At 41.5% G+C, this 20,000-nt stretch overlaps 1 protein-coding gene across 2 annotated transcripts in view; it reads left to right on the top strand.

Annotated features, from left to right (window-relative positions):
- Positions 1-20,000, top strand: part of TGFBR1 (transforming growth factor beta receptor 1) — a 98,528-nt gene that overhangs the window by 47,815 nt on the left and 30,713 nt on the right. For both annotated transcript variants that reach the window (XM_083188352.1, XM_083188353.1), the window contains exons 4-6: positions 4,668-4,898; positions 10,931-11,098; positions 14,183-14,339. In XM_083188352.1, coding sequence (XP_083044478.1) covers positions 4,668-4,898; positions 10,931-11,098; positions 14,183-14,339 — 556 coding nt within the window. The remainder of the gene's footprint in view (positions 1-4,667; positions 4,899-10,930; positions 11,099-14,182; positions 14,340-20,000) is intronic.

Raw genomic sequence — 20,000 nt, 5'->3', positions numbered from 1 at the left:
GAGGTGCACCCTAGAGAGTAAATATATATGCAAAGGAAGGAAGAGAAAGACTCTCTCTTTGTTGGGGCACTCTTTAACAATGATTACAATTCAGTAATCAGAAACTTGTAGAAATATATCATAAGATATTGTCAGTGAGTCATGAGTAGCAACACAAGTTTGAGTGGGATGATATAGGTAGATATATCGTGGAGCCAGTGTCACTGGGATAGAGTAGACTAGTTATGGATGCTAGTAACACTTAAAGGAGTGGGTTTGATTGACCCAACCCAGGATATGGTATAGGCTAAAAATTAACTTTTATTTGGTTTTGTTAAAATAAACACTAGACAAGAAAGTTTTTTAGGCGCTCACACACAAACATATATATATATATATATATATATATATATATATATATATATATATATATATATATATATATATATATATATATATATATATATATATATATACAAAAATTGAGAGATTCACACTAACTTGTGTGTGCCCTGTGGGCATAACATCCCCTGGTTCTGCAATACCATGTATCTCGGCTCAAGAAGATACGTATGAGTCTAAGAGTATAAGAGCTCTAGAAAATGTCTCAAAGATGAGCCTATGAGGTAGGACTAAATTAGTATAGCCCAGCCCCCAGTCCAGGTGATAATGTTCCCCAGCACAGGTAGTGGGTTAGGGGGGGTCACCTGCGTGTTGCTAGAACGGGATGTTATCTGTTAACACTTACTAGGATTCACTTAGTCAGAGCCATAAACTCTCAATTGGAGAGTGGAGGTATAATGGATAGGTCAATACATGAGATTTCACCACAGTAAATAAAATGTTTCAAGTATTGCTGGAACAGTTAGTATTTCAACATTGTATCGAAGGGGTAGCAATCCCTCTACAAGGTTTAATTGTTCTTGAGAAGAGGTAGAGTGTTGGCTGACTAGTGATCATCCTAGTTTGTTTGCCAAAAAGGGAAAATATACATTTAATTATAGTGAGATTCCGCAAACTTAGGAATCTACTTTTAAGAGGACACTTTCCAGTGCCTGATGTTGTAGACTGTTATGTGCATTTGTTTGTACCGTACTCTCTGGTATTCTTTGCAACAGTCTATAAAAGTGTCATTCATCAACAGTGATAAGCTTGCCTTTCAGGCCGGCAGTCCTATCTGCTTTTAACCGTCTACAAAGGTGCCCGTCGTCAACCGTGTATCTGTCGGCAGGCCGACACTAGAGTATGTCTCATTCAATACAGACAGGCTCTAGTTCGGTTCATGGCCGGCATGTGAAGCATTAAATATAAGTTGTCACAGTCTACCTGCCACCATGTCGGCAGTTACACATATATTTGCAATACAGATTGGTGTTAGTACAGATAGCCATTGGCACAAAGAGATGAGTTTATCTGTGCTGTGACATTCTTGTATTATTTCAGTTTAGCCGACAGCTGTAGTGTCAACATAGTATGCTTATACTGTCAGTATTTTCTAATTTAATCCAAACCAATCTCTTAAATACAAGTTGTCACAGTCTACCTGCCACCATGTCGGCAGTTACACATACATTTGCAATACAGATTGGTGTTAGTACAGATAGCAATTGGCACAAAGAGATGAGTTTATCTGTGCTGTGGCAATCTTGTATTATTTCAGTTTAGCCGACAGCTGTAGTGTCAACATAGTATGCTTATACTGTCAGTATTTTCTAATTTAATCCAAACCAATCTCTAACTATCAACAATATGCATGCTGTCGAATCGGCAGTCTAGATAAAAAGTAAAAAGTATTTCTCAATGACAGTTAATATTTTATTTAATCATTAGCGGCTCAGGTACTGTTTGTGTGTACAGATCTCTGAGTCAGTGTAAGTGTTAACAGATAACATCCCGTTCTAGCAACACGCAGGTGACCCCCCCTAACCCACTACCTGTGCTGGGGAACATTATCACCTGGACTGGGGGCTGGGCTATACTAATTTAGTCCTACCTCATAGGCTCATCTTTGAGACATTTTCTAGAGCTCTTATACTCTTAGACTCATACGTATCTTCTTGAGCCGAGATACATGGTATTGCAGAACCAGGGGATGTTATGCCCACAGGGCACACACAAGTTAGTGTGAATCTCTCAATTTTTGTGTGTATATATATATATATATATATATATATGTTATATGTTTGTGTGTGAGCGCCTAAAAAACGTTCTTGTCTAGTGTTTATTTTAACAAAACCAAATAAAAGTTAATTTTTAGCCTATACCATATCCTGGGTTGGGTCAATCAAACCCACTCCTTTAAGTGTTACTAGCATCCATAACTAGTCTACTCTATCCCAGTGACACTGGCTCCACGATATATCTACCTATATCATCCCACTCAAACTTGTGTTGCTACTCATGACTCACTGACAATATCTTATGATATATTTCTACAAGTTTCTGATTACTGAATTGTAATCATTGTTAAAGAGTGCCCCAACAAAGAGAGAGTCTTTCTCTTCCTTCCTTTGCCACGTATTAGGAGTCTGGTGGTGTTAGCGATATCCTTGCCCACTACGTAGTGGGCGGAGTTGGTAACAGCCAGTTACTGACGGTAACAGGGAATCCCCTATTGGGTAGGTCCCGTGAGACCAGGAACCGCTATCTCTGGACCCGAAGGGCGTAGTCAGAGCAGGCGTCCGGTCACAATGCGATAGAAACTTTAAAACCGCAACCTTTTTAAACATCAAAGATCTAAATGGCCAACCTATTTAATCAATGAGCAGCAAACTTAAAAGGTGGCAAGGACACTTTAAGTACCACTCCTTAAAACTGTTAAGGCAGGAGGAGAGGTAACAGTAAACCAACTTAGACATATGCAATTGCATGGAAAGACTCCTGCGTGCCACACTTAAAAGATATCATAATGTTTCACATCACAAAAACGGTCATGCTGCAAACTGTAAAACTGCAGTGGCACAATTTCACTAATATCATCCAGCTAATAGTATCAATTTGATATATTCAAGTCTATTAAACGAGAAAGCAACTGTAGATAATAAGCAGCTTTTTCTCTACCGTCCAATGGGATACTGGGTTCACTACTATGTCTCTCCTGCTGAGGTCTCAATCCCCCATAGTAGTGATCCCAGTATCCCATATGGACTACGAGAAAAGGATTTACCGGTAGGTACCCAAAATCCTATTTTCTCTACCGTCCAATGGGATACTGGGATCACTACTATGGGGGATTGAGACCTCCGCAGGAGAGACATAGTAGTGAACCCAGTATCCCATATGGACTACGAGAAAAGGATTTACAGGTAGGTACCCAAAATCCTATTTTTTAGGCACAGTAGAAGATGCAGTGACCATGTTAAGAAAATACACAACACCTACAAAGAACCCCCCCCCCCCCCTTTTTTTTTTTTTTTACCTTTTTAAATGTGCTTTTGACAGTGTGGACAGAGAGACTGTCTGGTGTGCCCCCAAGGCAGAGCACATCCAACATATCACCCTTAAGGTGCTTCAATCTCTCTACAACAACATATTAAACAGTTAAATAATCAGGCCAAACTTTCATAATCTCAACTGGTGTTGTAGTCCAGGGGTCCTCAAACTATTCTTCTCTGGGACTCCATCAGGCAATAAAAATAATTACTGGACCCCAGCAAGTGAATGCAGAAGGTTTATCACATCATGTGTAGTCAGCAGACAGCACATGCGTGGCGGTATTGTGGAGGTACAACATGATGGGAGGAGGCTAAAATAACAGACAATTCAACAGTTCTTTCAGACTCCTTGCATCACTGACTGCGATTAGAAAAGTCATCAGCCTGATGGTCAGCAACATGGAGTCGTGACCCCATGCTGAGAAGGTCGGGACCCACAGTTTGAGAACCTCTGTTGTAGTCGATCGCCCATGCTCTTCAACAGATCTATGAACTGAATTCTCAGAAAGACATTAAATTAAATGGGCACTGTAACTCGCAAAAATACAGCCCTCACAGATCTAGTGTATGCCGATGATCACGTTTTCCTAGCTTAAAAACATATAAAGCACCCAAAACATCCTTAATAAACGCTGTGCAAATGCAGGAAAGCTTGGTCTACAAATAAAGCAAAAACAACGGCTAGACCAATATTACTTTTATGGTTGAATCATGGACAATCCGGAGTGTTTGACTGGATGTCTAGTTTTTGGGCCCTAATGTCAAATTTCCTTGAAAATCCATGTGAACATTTGTGTAATACTGTTGAAACTTCTTTACATTTGCCATTTGTAATGGAACTTTTATACTATTAACTTTGCGCTTGATTGATTATTATGCCTAACCTTTTTGTAATACTATAGTCATAAGAACCCTTAGTGCTGATTTTTTTCTTTATTTTCATCTCTGTAACTGAAGCACTTGTCTATCTAAAGCCTAAACTCCCATTTTGAGAATCTTCTTTGATTACAGGTTAACAGTAATACTTGTAGTCCCTATTTTTAGTTTTCGTGTTTGTCTCTTATTCTGTATGTGTGAAGTCTATTTTATCCTGCGCATACCCTGTGCTGTTTTTTATTTTTTACACTTCACATGTAAAGCCAATGTTCTTCCTATTGTGAAAGTTATTGCATAGTTTACCTCTAAACTTAAAACGTTTCTTGAAATAGTGAATTTACAGTGCCATTGAATTTATTTTATTTTGGTCACTCATAGGTTTACCTTTACTTGTGCAAAGAACGATTGCTAGGACTATAGTTTTGCAAGAGAGCATTGGTAAAGGTCGATTTGGTGAAGTATGGCGTGGGAAATGGAGAGGGGAAGAAGTGGCAGTAAAGATTTTCTCTTCGAGAGAAGAACGTTCGTGGTTCCGTGAGGCAGAAATCTACCAAACGGTGATGTTGCGCCATGAAAACATCCTTGGCTTTATTGCTGCTGACAATAAAGGTTTGTCGTCATTTATCAACCATATGGTCTTCTTCTTTTTTTTTTTTTTTTTTGATGTTTAGGTTGTGATATCATTTGTTTTTCTTATATATTTCAATTTAGCATTTAAAATTCAAGCTCCTATGTAATAGCCAGCCATTTAAAATTCAACTCGCAGACTAACGTTTATTTTTATTTTGGCATCCTTATTTCCTTGTTTTAATAGAGCTCAAATGACAAATGCCCTGATAAGGTTCCTAAATGCTAAATAAAAAAATTGTGAAACACATCTTGCCACTTTTGTGAATTAAATGGCAAATTTGACTAAAGACATGATCATATGTTTTGTAGAAAAAAAATCTGCAAAGTAATCCCACTAAACGGTTTTTCTGTAACATGCACTGTGAGGGTTGAATCACTAATGATTCAAGAAATCGGATAGAACTTGCATATAACCCTATTTGATTGTAATGGCATCCAGCAAGTGTCCTTTCATGTCCCGAGGAATGACCAGAGGAACAAGCAACCTGCTTACATTCCTAAAGCAAACTGAACCAGTCTAAAAGGGATGATAGATCGGACTTCCAGTTGGATGTGGTGGAGGTGTGAATGGGTTGGAGGATGAGGGGATTAGTGTGGGAGAGACTCATTAAAGGGGTATTCAATCCGGGATTCTGGCTGTCTGAATGTCCCGACAGTCAGATTCCCAGGCCATTTTTGCTCAGTTCGACTGTAAGTGTCTGTCTGAAAGTGGGCGTATCTGCGAGAATGGCCACGGATTGTAGAAAACAGCCATGAATTCGACACAACCAATCCGACTTGTTTTAAAGTCGGATCTGTTTTGTCATAATACGGTCAGCATTGAATAGACTACAGCGGCCGGGATTGAATAGCCCCCAAATGTTTCTGTACCACTTTCTCCATACATACCACTTTAACTGAGAGAGCCCAATTCTATTTCATAGTTTAGTTTTTGTTTTATATACAACATAAAAGTGATACCTTTTACATTTTGAAAAAATGTGTGGTACTTGTGTATTATCCAGGCGCCCATCGCATACCACTAATTAAGGTATGCGATGGGACCCCATTTGAGGGTTTCCAGGGCAGACTATACAATTTTATTATTGCGTCGCATCGCTTGCGTTGCGTTGCAACGCGATTTTACATTGCGTTGCAACGCGATTTTACATTGTGCAGGCACCCTGATGCCTGATTCCTATGTTAAATGCACCCACAGACCTGATTTTCAATTGTACACCCACCCTGATGGGTGATGACAATGTGAAATGCCCCCCCATTGTTAACACCACCCCAGTATCAACACCAACCCGAAGCTTGGCGAGTGCAGCGGTACGCGTCCTCCGACCTTTTCATACCCCCACTATCCACATCGGCGTGGAGTTTATAGTGTGGCGAGCGGACGCGGAATAAATGTGAAGAAATCAGAGTCCCCTCGCAGGGCTCGCCACGCTTCGGGCTCGCTGCACTCGCCACACTATCTAAAATCAACTCCACGCCGACGTGGATAGTGGGGGTATGAAAAGGTTGGAGGACGCGTACCGCCGCACCTCGCGGGCTCGACACGCTTCAAGTGGCCGTTGATAGTGGGGGTGGCGTTAACAATGGGGGTGCATTTAACATAGTAATCACCCATCAGGGTGCCTGTACATTTAAAAATCGGGTCCAATTTGGTCGCATCACATGCGATGCGACCAAAACTATGTCGTACGATGGAAAGCTTGGGCGCCCTGATAATACACAAGTACCAAATGTGTTCAATAGCTTATCTGAAAACTTTGTCCTAGAAATTGACATTTTCTAAGGAGAAGGGTGTAGGTCTAGAAAAATATTCGGTACTTTTTTCCTAGCACGGCGCCAGCGATTAAAATTGTATCCATCGGGTCCTAAAAAATCACGTCCATCGCATGCAACCAAATCGCATGCGATGCGATTGACGCGATTTTTACATTGGAACCAATGTAAAATGGTCACTGAGACCCGATTTTACATTGGCCCCAATGTTAAATGACCCCCCAGACCCCAATTTTCATTGTATCCCCACCCTGATGGGTCAAATGCCCCCCCATTGTTAACGCCACCCCACAAGCGCAGCGAGCCCGCGAGAGGCGGCGGTACGCGTCCTCTGACCTTTTCTTACCCCCACTATCCATTACAGCGTGGAGTTGATATTATATAGTGTGGTGAGCGGACGCGCATTACTTCACAGGTATTACGCGTCCCTTCGCGGGGCTTGCTGCGCTCGCCACGCTTCGGGAAAAAGGCTAAAAATAGCCCAAAAATCACGTTGGTCGCGTCCATCACATACCTTAACTTAAGGTATGCGATGAGCCATGATGGGCGCCGTGCTAGAAAACAAGTACCAAATATTCAAATGCATTTGTCCTTTGCCTCTTAGCTGAATTTGCTTAGGACAATAGAAATAGTGATAGTGCTGGGTGCCACTGTTATATAGCCATACCAATCAAGTGTCCTTCTAGGGCTTGCATTTTGCACATACTATGGAGTCGACAATATTCTGTAAATAAGTGTATGGTCATGAAATCAATGTATTGCAAAATTTGTTAATTCCCTTACGTACACAAATACACACCAACTGTCCTTATTCATGAACCTACAAAGCGACTGTTTTACACACACAAAAGTTGTCTGTGGGAGTGCAGGGACAGGAGTGAAAGTCTAAAATAACATAGCATAACCTGTGTTTTTCTTCTTCCCCCTTTGGATGGAGCCACATATATAAATATATGTGTGTGTATATGTGTGTGTATATGTGTGTGTGTGTATATATATATATATATATATATATGCCATACAAGTATGCCATACAAGTATGCAGAGGAGAGGTAGTATGCAAACTTCACTTAGAAATCACTGCATGTTTCAACACCCGTCCACAGTCTCAAATCATAATTTTCTCACAAATATAAAAATTGTAACCAATTTAAGTGGTGGGGGTTTTTTTTTGTGGGGGGTGGGAGAATTGGTTTTCAGCTAAACAAATTATATGTATATGCAGCATGTTATTTGCACTGTATAGAATGTACTACTAACTTGGAATGGTGATATGTAATTGAGTCGGAGTCTGATTTTGACTTTGCTTAACACCAATGACCTTAACTTGAGAATGACAACCTAATTCAGCAGAACAACAATTCCGTTACTTGATATATCCATAAATGTGGACCAGGGTGGTTGAGAATCCCAACTGTGTGCCACAAACCAACAGCGACAAACCGTATACTTCATCGCAATAGTTATGATCTTGTGTCGACCATTAAAGGGATCCCCCAAAGGAGAATTCCTGAGAACTAAACGTATTTGCTCTTAAGAGATGACATACACATAAAGAGCCCAATAATACCCCTTTCACACCAGCCTAAATTCCCGGGTTGGGTCCGGGAACTACCCGGGACTAGCTCTGGTGTGAAATGTTCCAGGGACAAATTCCTAGGTTAATTTGCCGGCAATTTATTTATTTATTTATTAACAGTTTCTTATATAGCGCAGCGTATTTCGTTGCGCTTTACAAAGGAGACAGTGATACAACAAACAGAGTATTTACAGAGAGTCAAAAGGTAGGAGGGCCCTGCTCGCAATTCAACCCTGCTACGTAGCAGGGTTGCTCCCGGGTCCTTGCAGGGTTACTGGCTGGTGTGAAAGGTGTAGGGACATGTCCCTGCTTCCCATGTTGCCTCTGCTAGTGCTGATTTGCTAGCAACTTCCTGTTGTGGTGGACACTCAGACACAGCATACAGCGTGCAGGGAGACACTGTGCATCTTCCATAGCACCACAGACCCCAGAAGCGCATTTTAACCCCTGAAAGCCTGCAATGTGTGCCATGTCTTGGACAAATGAGGAGGTGAGAGAGCTATTAATCATTAGAGGGGAAGATGCTTTCATATGCCTTTTTAATTTGTTTTATACAAGTAAACAAAGGCTGAAACACTACAAATGTTTTGTGTCTTAATTATTAATCAATAATCTAATGTGAGCCTAAAAAAGGCAATTTTCAATGCTATTCTCATAGGGCAGTATTCAATGTGAATTTTGACAATGTGCAGCGAATCCTTTTTAGAATTCGCTGCACATTCGCCACTGCCCGCCGCGTTCCGTAGCCTCGCCGGCTCCAGTATTCAACGAGTCAGGGGCTCACTGCCCCTGACCGGCGAAATTTAACTCCTGCGGCAATGCCGCAGGGAGCCTGAGGACGGCGGCAGGCAGGGAGGGAGATGGAAGTCTCCCTGCCTGCCCCAGAACGTTTGTGGGGGGGAGGTGGGCTCCCCGGGAGCCAGGCAGCACAGGCTGCCCCCCGGGATAGCCAACAGGGGACCGGGTATTCACTACACCCGATCGTGCATATGTAATGAGCGGGTGCAGTGAATATATAAATATCTAATGAGTGGCCCCCGGCCCCCTGCTGGCTGCTCTGTGTAAAAAATATATATATATATATATATATATATATATATATATATATATATATTTTTTTTTAAATTAAATATATTTTCATGTGCTTACAGCACATGAATAAAAATAGCATGCCCCTCCTCAGAATTAAATTCCTGATTTTTTGACACCAAATGTAAAAAACAAAACCCTTTATTTTAAAAGTTCACATTCCACTTCACCATAAAAAGATAGCGATTGCTACTCAGTGAATCATGGCGATTAAAAACCTTGAAATGTATTCGCCATCTGGTCATTGAATAGGGTGATTCACCGTTTTAGTAAAAAAATCACCGTACAGCATGAAAATAGCACAAAATCGCCATAAAACATGGCGAATCAGCCTCATTGAATACTGCCAATAGAAATGCAGGGTCATCCCGGGTTCAGTGTGAAATGTGCCGACCCATGTGTGAATGGGTCCCAACCCGGGAATGTCCCTACTTGTCCCAGGAATGTAATTCCCGGGTTTGTCTCTGCATTTCTGGTGTGAAAGGGGTATAATTGAGTTGGAGGTTGGTCATGAGGGGTTACAGTAATATGATGGTGAATAGGGCATGCAAGGAAAAACAAATACTCAACAGGGAAAAATTATTGGTTGCTAAGTTTAAAACACACACAGATCCTTCACAGTTTGTATGAACTTCCTGTTCAATGGAGATCCAGGATATTTTATATATTTTATATAAACACTGGAAAGTATATGTGTATATATCCAGTATCGGAGAGCACTCACCAGTCTTTTTAAAATCCAAAGCCTTTTTCAGTCATCTTTAAACTTCGAGGTGTGCTGGCACTACGGCTTAACACATAAAAATTTGCACCTGATTTCTGTTTCAGTTTTCTATTTTTTTTTATTTACGTACTCTGACAGTCTACTCTATAGTGCACTAAGACCGCAGCTCCCAACTTTTGGGGAAACCGGGGATCCAAAACGGGATTAAAACAGTTCTGGAAATAGATAGAGAAGGAAGTGCTTCATAGTGCAATATTGTTTTTTTTAAAAAAAGGATAATTTGCTTAAAAGTGTAAAGCACAAGTCACGTCTCATACCCCACTATTCATCAGTGTGGGCTTGAGTACCACATGATATAAAAGCACATTTCACCCCGGTCAATCAGTGTCCTTGCGTGCGCCTCTGGGCTCCCGCAGCAGAAGTCTGTGTCCAGTGAACAGGCTATGGCGCTAACACGCGTCTTTCCCTCTCCTGCATGTCTGACAAGCGGCCGGCTGTCGTCTGGTAAGGCATGTACAAGGCATGTACAAACTCATTTCGTTAATGACTTCATGAGTGTGCTGGCAAACCACATTCTCTTGTGCAACATTAAAGACCCCCTCCCTTGTCTTTTCAGTTCAGAGGAAGGGGGGACCTCATTAACTAGGGCCTTTCTGCAGATACTTTCCCTGCTGTCACTCACCCCCGCCGGCATCAGCAACCGTGAATACACTTGCCAACCTCCAGTATTGCTGGGTACTCACGTCGCATAGTGTGTACCCATTATTCGTGAATATATTTGTGGAGTCCTTTTTGCTTTCATCTATGGTTTTTAGTTATGCTTTTTAATCCTTTTTTTTTTTGCAGATAATGGCACTTGGACTCAACTTTGGTTGGTGTCTGATTATCATGAGCATGGTTCGCTCTTTGATTACCTAAACAGATACACAGTGACTGTGGAGGGAATGCTGAAGCTTTCGCTATCCACTGCAAGTGGCCTAGCTCATCTTCACATGGAAATAGTTGGGACGCAAGGTAATTATTATTATTTTTTTTTTGTGTATGCTGTTAAATAACATAAACATTTTTTATTCTCGGCATGGTTGGTACAGTCATACTTGTGATCGATCTGTGCATTTTCTATGGATCGCGGTTGTGATTGTGTGCATAAACCTGTAATGTGCACACGCCTTGCAGCAAACCTACCATGAATACCGTGGGCCTGGTTCTGAGCTTATACTAATACCACTATCAGCACAGCTTTATGCATTTATTCACAATTGCAGAGATCTTTTTATAATATTGGCAGGGGAAACCCCTGCCACATTTAAGATGCAAATCCTCCCACAAAAGCAGTCATCCCTTCACCATAATCGTACCTCATAATAGAACAGAAATCTGCCCACGTGCCTTTGACACTCCCATGGGATTCCTATGAAATTGATGTCTTGGGTGTGTTTGCATGCCAGTTGTCACTCAGACAGAGAAACATTATGTTTATGTAAATGTGCTATACTGGTTTTAGCGACCGTTTAATTATATACATGTTATATTATGTTATGGGGGAGGAAGAGATGCATATAGAACATTTATATTCAAAACTAATGATATTGCATGGGTTAAAGTCTGACATTCTTAAAATTTCTTCCAATTCCCGATATTGAGATTGGCCAAAGATATTCATTCCCTGGGTTAAACATTAGTGAGATTTCACAGATATCACTATAGTGTTAAATTAGCTGTATGCATATAAATAATAAACAACAAAGTTTTTTTATAAAAAAAATTAGTCACAAAGTCCCATTCTGGTACCAAAACCATTTTTAGATTATTTTATTTATTTACAGTTTATTATATAGTGCAGCAGATCCTGTTGTGCTTTACAATTGTAGACAGTGATAGAACAAACTGGGTAACAGACAATCCTGAAGGTAAGAGGGCCCTGCTGCAAGCTTACAATCTACATAGGAGGGAAACGCAAGGACAGGCACCAGTAATAGCATAGCAATTCCACCAAGTTGCAAGTCCAGAAGGGAAGCTATAAGATATGCAAGTGCCTCAGAGGGTTATTTGTTTGTGGAACTTAAATTTGATAGGCTTGCCTGAAGAGGTGAGATTTTAGGGAACGCTTGACAGTTTGGAGGCTAGAGGAGAGTCTTACTGTGCGTGGAAGGGCATTCCATAGGGTGGGGGCAGCCCGATAAAATTCCTGCAATAATGAATGGGAGCTAGTAATCTGTGCAGAAGACAGACGCAGATCTTGTGCATAGCAGAGTGGTAGAGTTGGGAGATATTTAAGATAAGTAAAGAGATACAGTATATGCTAGTGTAGTAGTTTTATATGTGAGTAGAAGTATTTTATATACTTGTATATATGTATATAACAATACAGTAAAATACAGGCAACCAAGGGAGGGACTGGCAGAGTGGATCAGCAGACTGAGAGTCTTGCTAGTAAGATCAGCCTAGCAGCAGCATTTACAATGGATTGCAGTGTCGTAAGTCTGTTCTTGGGAAGACCAGTTAGGAGACCATTGCAATAGTAAATGCATGCTATGAGTGCGTGGATAAGAGATTTAGTAGTGTCTTGTGTAAGATACTGTAGGGTCGTATTTTGGATATGTTTGTTTTTTTAGATGCACATAACATGATTTGGAGACAGATTGAATGTGGGTAACAAAGGGGAGTTCAGAGTCAAGGATGACCCCTAGGCAGTGAGCTTGTGGGGTAGGGTAGATTGTCGAGTTGTCAACAGTTAGAGATATCAGGATGGTAACTGTTCTTTGTTGGTGGGAATATAATTAAATCCATTTTGGAATTAAGTAAAACCCACCCTAATTTCCCAAATATTGGGCAGGATATAATGCTACCAAAATGCTGGCCAAACTGAAATTTTTTAAAAGGGGCAGTTGCTTACAAGACAAAACTATGTCTTCTAATGATGCTCATACAGTTGTGAGATATGGCATGTGATTTCAATAAACCACATGCCAGCGCGATGCATAACCATCGATAGATATTATGTACGGTTATTAACCACACGTGATCACTCGCAATGCTAATCAAAGGGCCTCCCAGGCTTTTTAATTGTTTTTCTTTCAAATTCTGCCGCCTGCTGTTGACTACCACCACTGCATGCCTCAACCAGCCGGTCCTCTTCCAGCATCCAATGACATGCAACATCAGGTGCTGGAAAAAAGCTCTTACGATGTGATCAGATGCGATGGGACATTGCATTATGATGTAGCATTGCATCCGATCGCACAAGTGCATGGGCACCATAAGTGATTGCCCCTTTAAAAATTCAGCCAGCATCCTACAAGACTCATTATACCCCTCCCATTACATTATGTTAGCTTGGAAGTCCTGTTTCATCACAAGTTCTACATTGGAATAATTTTTTTTTGCAACAATTACTTTTTGTTTACGTTAATGAACTTATAAAATAACAAAGTTCTAGATTTATTAATCATCCTTTTATTCATGAAATGGGACTAAACATAAACCTAAATGTCGCATGGAATGGCACAGTTACTACTTTTTTCCTGCTACACCTTGTGATCTGCTTAAAAAAATCAAACTAATGGTTATTACACTTTAGCAGTGTTAACTTTGTAACTTCATGTAATGGTTTTAACTAACCGTATTGTGGAGGCGGCAAAATCCATGTAGTGTTTGCTCTCCTCTACCTCTACTACCCAGATATAATAGCGAATTTTAGTTTATTTTGTCCTGGTAGAACCAGATCTAAGTAGCGCTATCAAACTTTTCTCATTGTATGCCTCCTATCAAAGAAAAATAACAAATATATTTTTTAGAATAGCTATAGGTGGATTTTGTACGTAATCGAACACTGTAGGGGCACAACCAATCCTAAAGATGATCGGTTGGACGTGGCAGGTTGGGCAGCATGTCTGCATGACATAATATTTTGAAGTTGCCAGTCTCCCACATTGGGCAGTGTATGCACTGCTGCAACCGTCCAACAGCCCTTTCCCCTTTTTCCTTCACTGAAGCTAAATACAGTTTTTGGACAGCAGCATTTTATCTTCCTAATTCCTTGCTGATCATAGTTTTTTTTTTTTTTTATTATTATTTTTGTGTGTGTTTTTCTTACAGGGAAACCAGCTATTGCGCATAGAGACCTTAAATCGAAAAATATTCTGGTCAAGAAAAATGGAACTTGCTGCATTGCTGACCTTGGTCTAGCTGTAAGACATGATTCTGCTACAGATACAATTGATATTGCTCCAAATCATAGAGTTGGGACTAAAAGGTAATTTTGTTAAATGAGTTACTAATATATTGCTAGTTGAACAATTCTCAAATTAAAAATATTTCCTGCTGATAGTTTAGTTTACTTCATAGACATTTGTATCAAACATCTACATAATAAATAATCCGGTAACTCATAGTATAGTAAACCTACAGCCAGCGCGCTACTTTTAACCACATTGCTGTTTAAATTTGTCACTCTTCTACGGAGCCCTTTTTTTTTTTTTGGTACTTGTTTTCTAGCACGGCGCCCATCGTATGCCATTGCATACCACTAATTAAGGTATGCGATGGGATCCGATTTTCTTGGGTCTTAAGACCCGCACTGTACAATTTTAATATCGCGTCGCATCGCATGCCATTACAATGGCATGCGATCAGACCCAATGTTTTATTGTACAGGCACCCTGATGGGTAATTACTATGTTAAATGCACCCCCATTGTTAACGCCACCCCCACTATCAACGTCAACCCGAAGCGTGGCGAGCCCACAAGGGGCGGCGGTACACGTCCTTCGACCTTTTCATACCCCCACTATCCACATCAGCGTGGCGTTGAATTTATATAGTGTGGCGAGAGCAGCGAGCCACCGAGCCTGAAGTGTGGCGAGCGGACGTGGAATACATGTGAAGTAATTCGCGTCCCCTCGCCACGCTTTGGGTCGCTGCGCTCGCCACACTATATAAAATCAACTCCACTCCTCCGACCTTTTCATACCCCAACTATACACGTCGGACGCGTACCTCGCGGGCTCGCCACGCTTCGGGTTGGCGTTGATACTGGGGGTGGCGTTAACAATGGGGGTGCATTTAACATAGTAATCACCCATCAGGGTGCCTGTACAATTAAAAATTGGGTGCGATCGATACGATGGCATAAGATGAAAATCGTGGGCGCCGTGCTAGGAAACAAGTACTTTTTTTGACTTATGCACTGGACTCATTCCAAAATCATATATTGTTTTCTTAATTTTTTAAAGAAAGAACTCAATGCAAGTGTGTGTGTGTACACACACACACACACACACACACACACACACACACACACACACACACACACACACACACACACACACACACACACAGTGACAAGCACTCCATATCTGAAATAGGAAGTGGCAGTGTTTTTGTCATATATTTTTATTGAATGAATACAGTTGGTCAAACATATAAACAAAAACATAGATTCATCTATATTACATCATAAACACTGAATAGTGGGAGAAGTAAGACTTAAAAGGCATTAAATAGTAATAGTGACCGAATGAGAGGATATCCTCAGTTGAGTACAGCAGACATAGAAATTGAGAGTATTACAATCACAGTATGGTTATATGAATTGAGTAAAGAGAAGAAAAGAATATCAGTTGATAAAGAAGGGGGAAGGACAGAATATAAAAAAATAAAGTCAAGAGTAAGAGTGCAAGGTATAGTGGGGCAGATGTATCAAGCCTTAACAAGAGAGAAATGCAAGGGTGATGAGAGATAAACGTCCAGCCAATCAGCTCCTTATTGACTTTTTTTCAAACACAGCCTGTAACATGTTAAGAGCTGATTGGCTGGACTTTTATCTCTCGTTATCACACTTGCGTTTTTCTCTTGTTAAGGCTTAATACATCTGCCCCAGTGTCTGACAGTGCACTGGGATCATCCGAAAGTGTCAGTTAAATGTCTAAATTAGGGAAGTTCAGGATTCATTTGAGGCCCGGGAGAGGTGCATTATGATATATGGGGAAGCCATACAGGAATGAAATTTCAATGTAAAATTGTTATGCATTCCATCATAGCTACAAACCAGATCCCTTTTGAGTAATTTTTGATGGCTAGGTGCAGCAGCAGATTTCCAATTGTGAGCTAATTTGATATTTGGCTGCACAAGAAACATGGAGAAGGAATTTGTTCGATTCTTTAGAGAGGTGTTCGACTGGGACACAGAGTAGAAGATTAGCAGAGGTGAGCAATTCAGAAAGCGCAAGAAGATGTGAGAGAAGGGAACGCGTCATGTTCTATTAGAATGTGAGGACAGGACCACTAGTTGTGGTAAAAAGTACCATGTAATCCACAGTTTCTCAATCACATCTCAGAAGAGTTAGGGTACATATGATGCAGATGATCCAGGAGAAGGGGGATCTCTTGTAAGAATGGAATTGTATAGTTGTGTGAGAACCCTTGTGTCATAGAACGTTATGTACAGAGTCCTTTTATTGAAGATGGAATTGAAGGACGAGCAGAAAAAATAGTTTTTTTTGTATATTAATTATTTATTAAGACTTTCCTAAGCTGGAAGAGTCAAGTCTACAGTGGGTAATGGGTGAGAAAATTGCAGGGAAAATTTTAACCCATAGTAGATATTATTATTATTATTATTATAATTTTATTTATAAGGCGCCACAAGTGTTTCGCAGCGCCGTACAAAGGAACAATACAGGGAGACAAAACTTGGCATAACATTGAATAAATAACAAAAATACAGTACAAATAAAAGAGCACCACAGTTCAATACACATTACAGCTTAAATGTAAGTAGTGAGGACCCAATCAACATACAACTAGAGGCTTGAGGCCAATGATGGAGATGAGTATGAAGATGGTCACTGGGTGTTGGAGTAAAGGAGAGCAGTGAGTGAAATGTGAAGAGAAGTGGGCTTTGACAACAGGAGGGAAGAGGGCCCTACTCAGAGGAGCTTACAATCTAGTAGGAAGGGGAGACAGACAGATTACAAGAGGTGCAAGCGAGGGGGTGGTGGTTATATAGCAGGATGTAAACAGGCAAGGGGTCGGAGAACCAGCTGGTTTATGCAGTGGAAGGGTACGCTTTGATGAAAAGGTGAGTTTTCAGTGCCCGTTTGAAGCTTTGCAAGGTCGGGGAGAGTCTAATGGAGCGAGGGAGTGCGTTCCACTGAAGGGGTGCAGCACGGGCAAAGTCCTGTACTCTAGCATGGGAAGCAGTGATCAGGGTGGAGGAGAGACGACAGTCGTCAGCTGACCGTAGAGGGCGGGAGGGTGTATGAATGGAGATGAGGTTAGAGATATATGGAGCAATGGAATTAGAGATGGCCCTGTATGTGAGTGTGAGGTGTTTGAAGAGGATTCTGTAGGGGAATGGAAGCCAGTGCAGATTTTGTTGAAGGGGAGTAGCAGAATTAGAGCGGCGGGAGAGGAAGATAAGCCTGGCTGCAGCATTGAGGACAGATTGGAGAGGAGCTAGTTGGGATTGAGCGAGGCCGGTGAGAAGAGCATTACAGTAGTCAAGCCGTGAGATGACTAATGAGTGGATGATCAGCTTAGTTGCACTCTGTGAGAGAAAGGGCCTGATGCGAGCAATGTTGCGTAACTGGAACCGGCAAGAATGGGCCAGGGCTTGGATGTGGGGTGCAAAGGAGAGGGAGGAGTCAAGAGTGACACCCAGGCAGCGGAGTTGGGGAACAGGGGAGATGATGGTGTTGTTAACAGTGATAGAGATATTAGTAGGGGGCATAGCTCTGGGTGGGGGAAAGATAATAAGTTCGGTTTTGTCCATATTCAGCTTCAGAAATCGCTCTGACATCCAGGTAGAGATGGCAGCGAGGCAGTTGGAAACTTGAGAGAAAACAGTGGGGGACAGATCAGGAGAGGAGAGGTAGATTTGGGTGTCATCTGCATAGAGGTGATATTGGAAGCCAAAGGAGTTAATGAGTGCACCCAGAGATATGAAATGAGTGAGCCAAGTCATTTTCTAGCATCTAGGTAGCGTTGTAAAATTTGTAATCCGAGACCGCTATACTGCAGTGGTTTGGCTAAGATAGTGACAAATTCTCGTTTTGTTTTTATTTTTTAAAGTTCCAAATAAATTTAGAGTGCAGATTGGAGAACACAGAGGGTATGTGGCGGAACAGGTATTGGAAATGTCCAGAAAATATACACTACTTTAAGGATGGTGTTCATTTTAATGGCATTGATGCACCCGATCCAGGATAGAAAATATGGTCTCCACTTTTGAATGTTTTAAATTATGGATGGGGAACCTTTAGCCCTCCAGCTGTTGTTGAACTACACATCTCAGCATGCCCTTCTACAATTTTGCTATTTGGCCATGCTATAACAATTGCAGGGCATGCTGGGATGTGTAATTCAACAACAGCTGAAGAGTCAAAGGTTCCCCATTCCTGTTTAAATTTGAATATAGGGTGTAATTGGCATGGTAGAAAGAGCTTATAGGATTTTGATATTTGGACCCCAAGGTATTTCAGAGAGTAAAGTTAACCCTTTGAGTGCCAAGGGAATTTGTCAAAATAGGTGTGAAAATTGCCCAGCAAAGTTTTTATTCATCATAATGACCTGTTTTGTTTACCTTTTTATATAGGAAATATACCAGAGAGAGACCAATAGGCTGTCAGTTCGGTACTTGTGTATTATCATGGCGCCCCCGATTTCCATCGCAGGGCATTGTACAACCACAAAATCGCATCGCATGCCATGCCATATGATCGCATGCGATGAGACGCGATTTATACCCGATTTTTAATTGTACAGGCACCCAGACCCTATTTTGCATTGTACACCCACCCTGATGGGTAATGACAATGTAAAATGCCCCCCCCCCCCCCCCATTGTTAACTCCACCCCACTATCAACGCCAACCCGAAGCGTGGGGAGTGCAGCGGTACGCGTCCTCCCACCTTTTCATACCCCCACTATCCTCGTCGGTGTAGAGTTGATTTTATATAGTGTGGCGAGCCACCGAGCCCGAAGCGTGGCGAGCGCACGTGTAATACTTGTGAAGTAATGCGAGGCTCGCTGCGCTCACCACGCTTTGGGCTCGGTGGCTCGCTGCGCTCGCCACACTATATAAATTCAACTCCACGCCGACGTGGATAGTGGGGGTATGAAAAAGTCGGAGGACGCGTACCGCCGCCGCTCGCCACGCTGTGGGGTGGCGTTAATAATGGGTGGGGGGGGGGAGGGGGCATTTAACATTGTCATTACCCATCAGGGTGGGGATACAATTAAAAATCGGGTCTGAGTGGGCATTTAACATTGAAATCGCGTCGCATCACATGCCATTATAATGGCATGCGATGAGACGTGATATTAAAATTGTACACTCATCCCGGGAAAAGCCTCAAATCTGGTCCATCGCATACCTTAATTAGTGGTATGCGATGCGACGGGCGCCGTGATACTACACAAGTACTGTCAGTTCTTTAAATAAAATATAGCTCACATCTTTTCCCTCTGAATGTATTTGAGAGTTAACCTTGATTCCTGTAATGTCTGGATTTTTTTCAGATGAGAAGGGACAGCTAAGGTTCCATGTGTGGGGACAATGGAAAAACTTGCCTAGTTCTATTAGTGATTTGGAAAGGATCAGATACAATGCTACACACCTGGATCATAGCTGAATGAGCATGATCTAATGTTTGAATAGCTTGAAGCAATTTCCCAGTTAAACTGAATTTGTGTAGAGTTTGGATCATGACTGTCCCGGAGACCCTATTGAAGGTTTTCTCTGCTTTCAGACCAAACGTCTAGTGTTTTATATGTAGTCAGAAGTAAAATTTGAGGGGTCGTTTTAGGTTCTATAAACGTTCTAAGTAGGTTTTAAAAAGAGAGTTAATAGCAGTTTGTTTGTATTGTAGAGCGCCTCAGTCATCACTCATGGCCGATTATGGCAGTCAAGACC

The sequence above is a fragment of the Crinia signifera genome, chromosome 5 (assembly GCF_055691185.1).
Source record: "Crinia signifera chromosome 5, ASM5569118v1, whole genome shotgun sequence".
In the NCBI taxonomy this organism is placed as follows: domain Eukaryota; kingdom Metazoa; phylum Chordata; class Amphibia; order Anura; family Myobatrachidae; genus Crinia; species Crinia signifera.
Note: the sequence above shows the minus strand (reverse complement) of the source record. Positions and strands in the feature narration are given on the sequence as shown.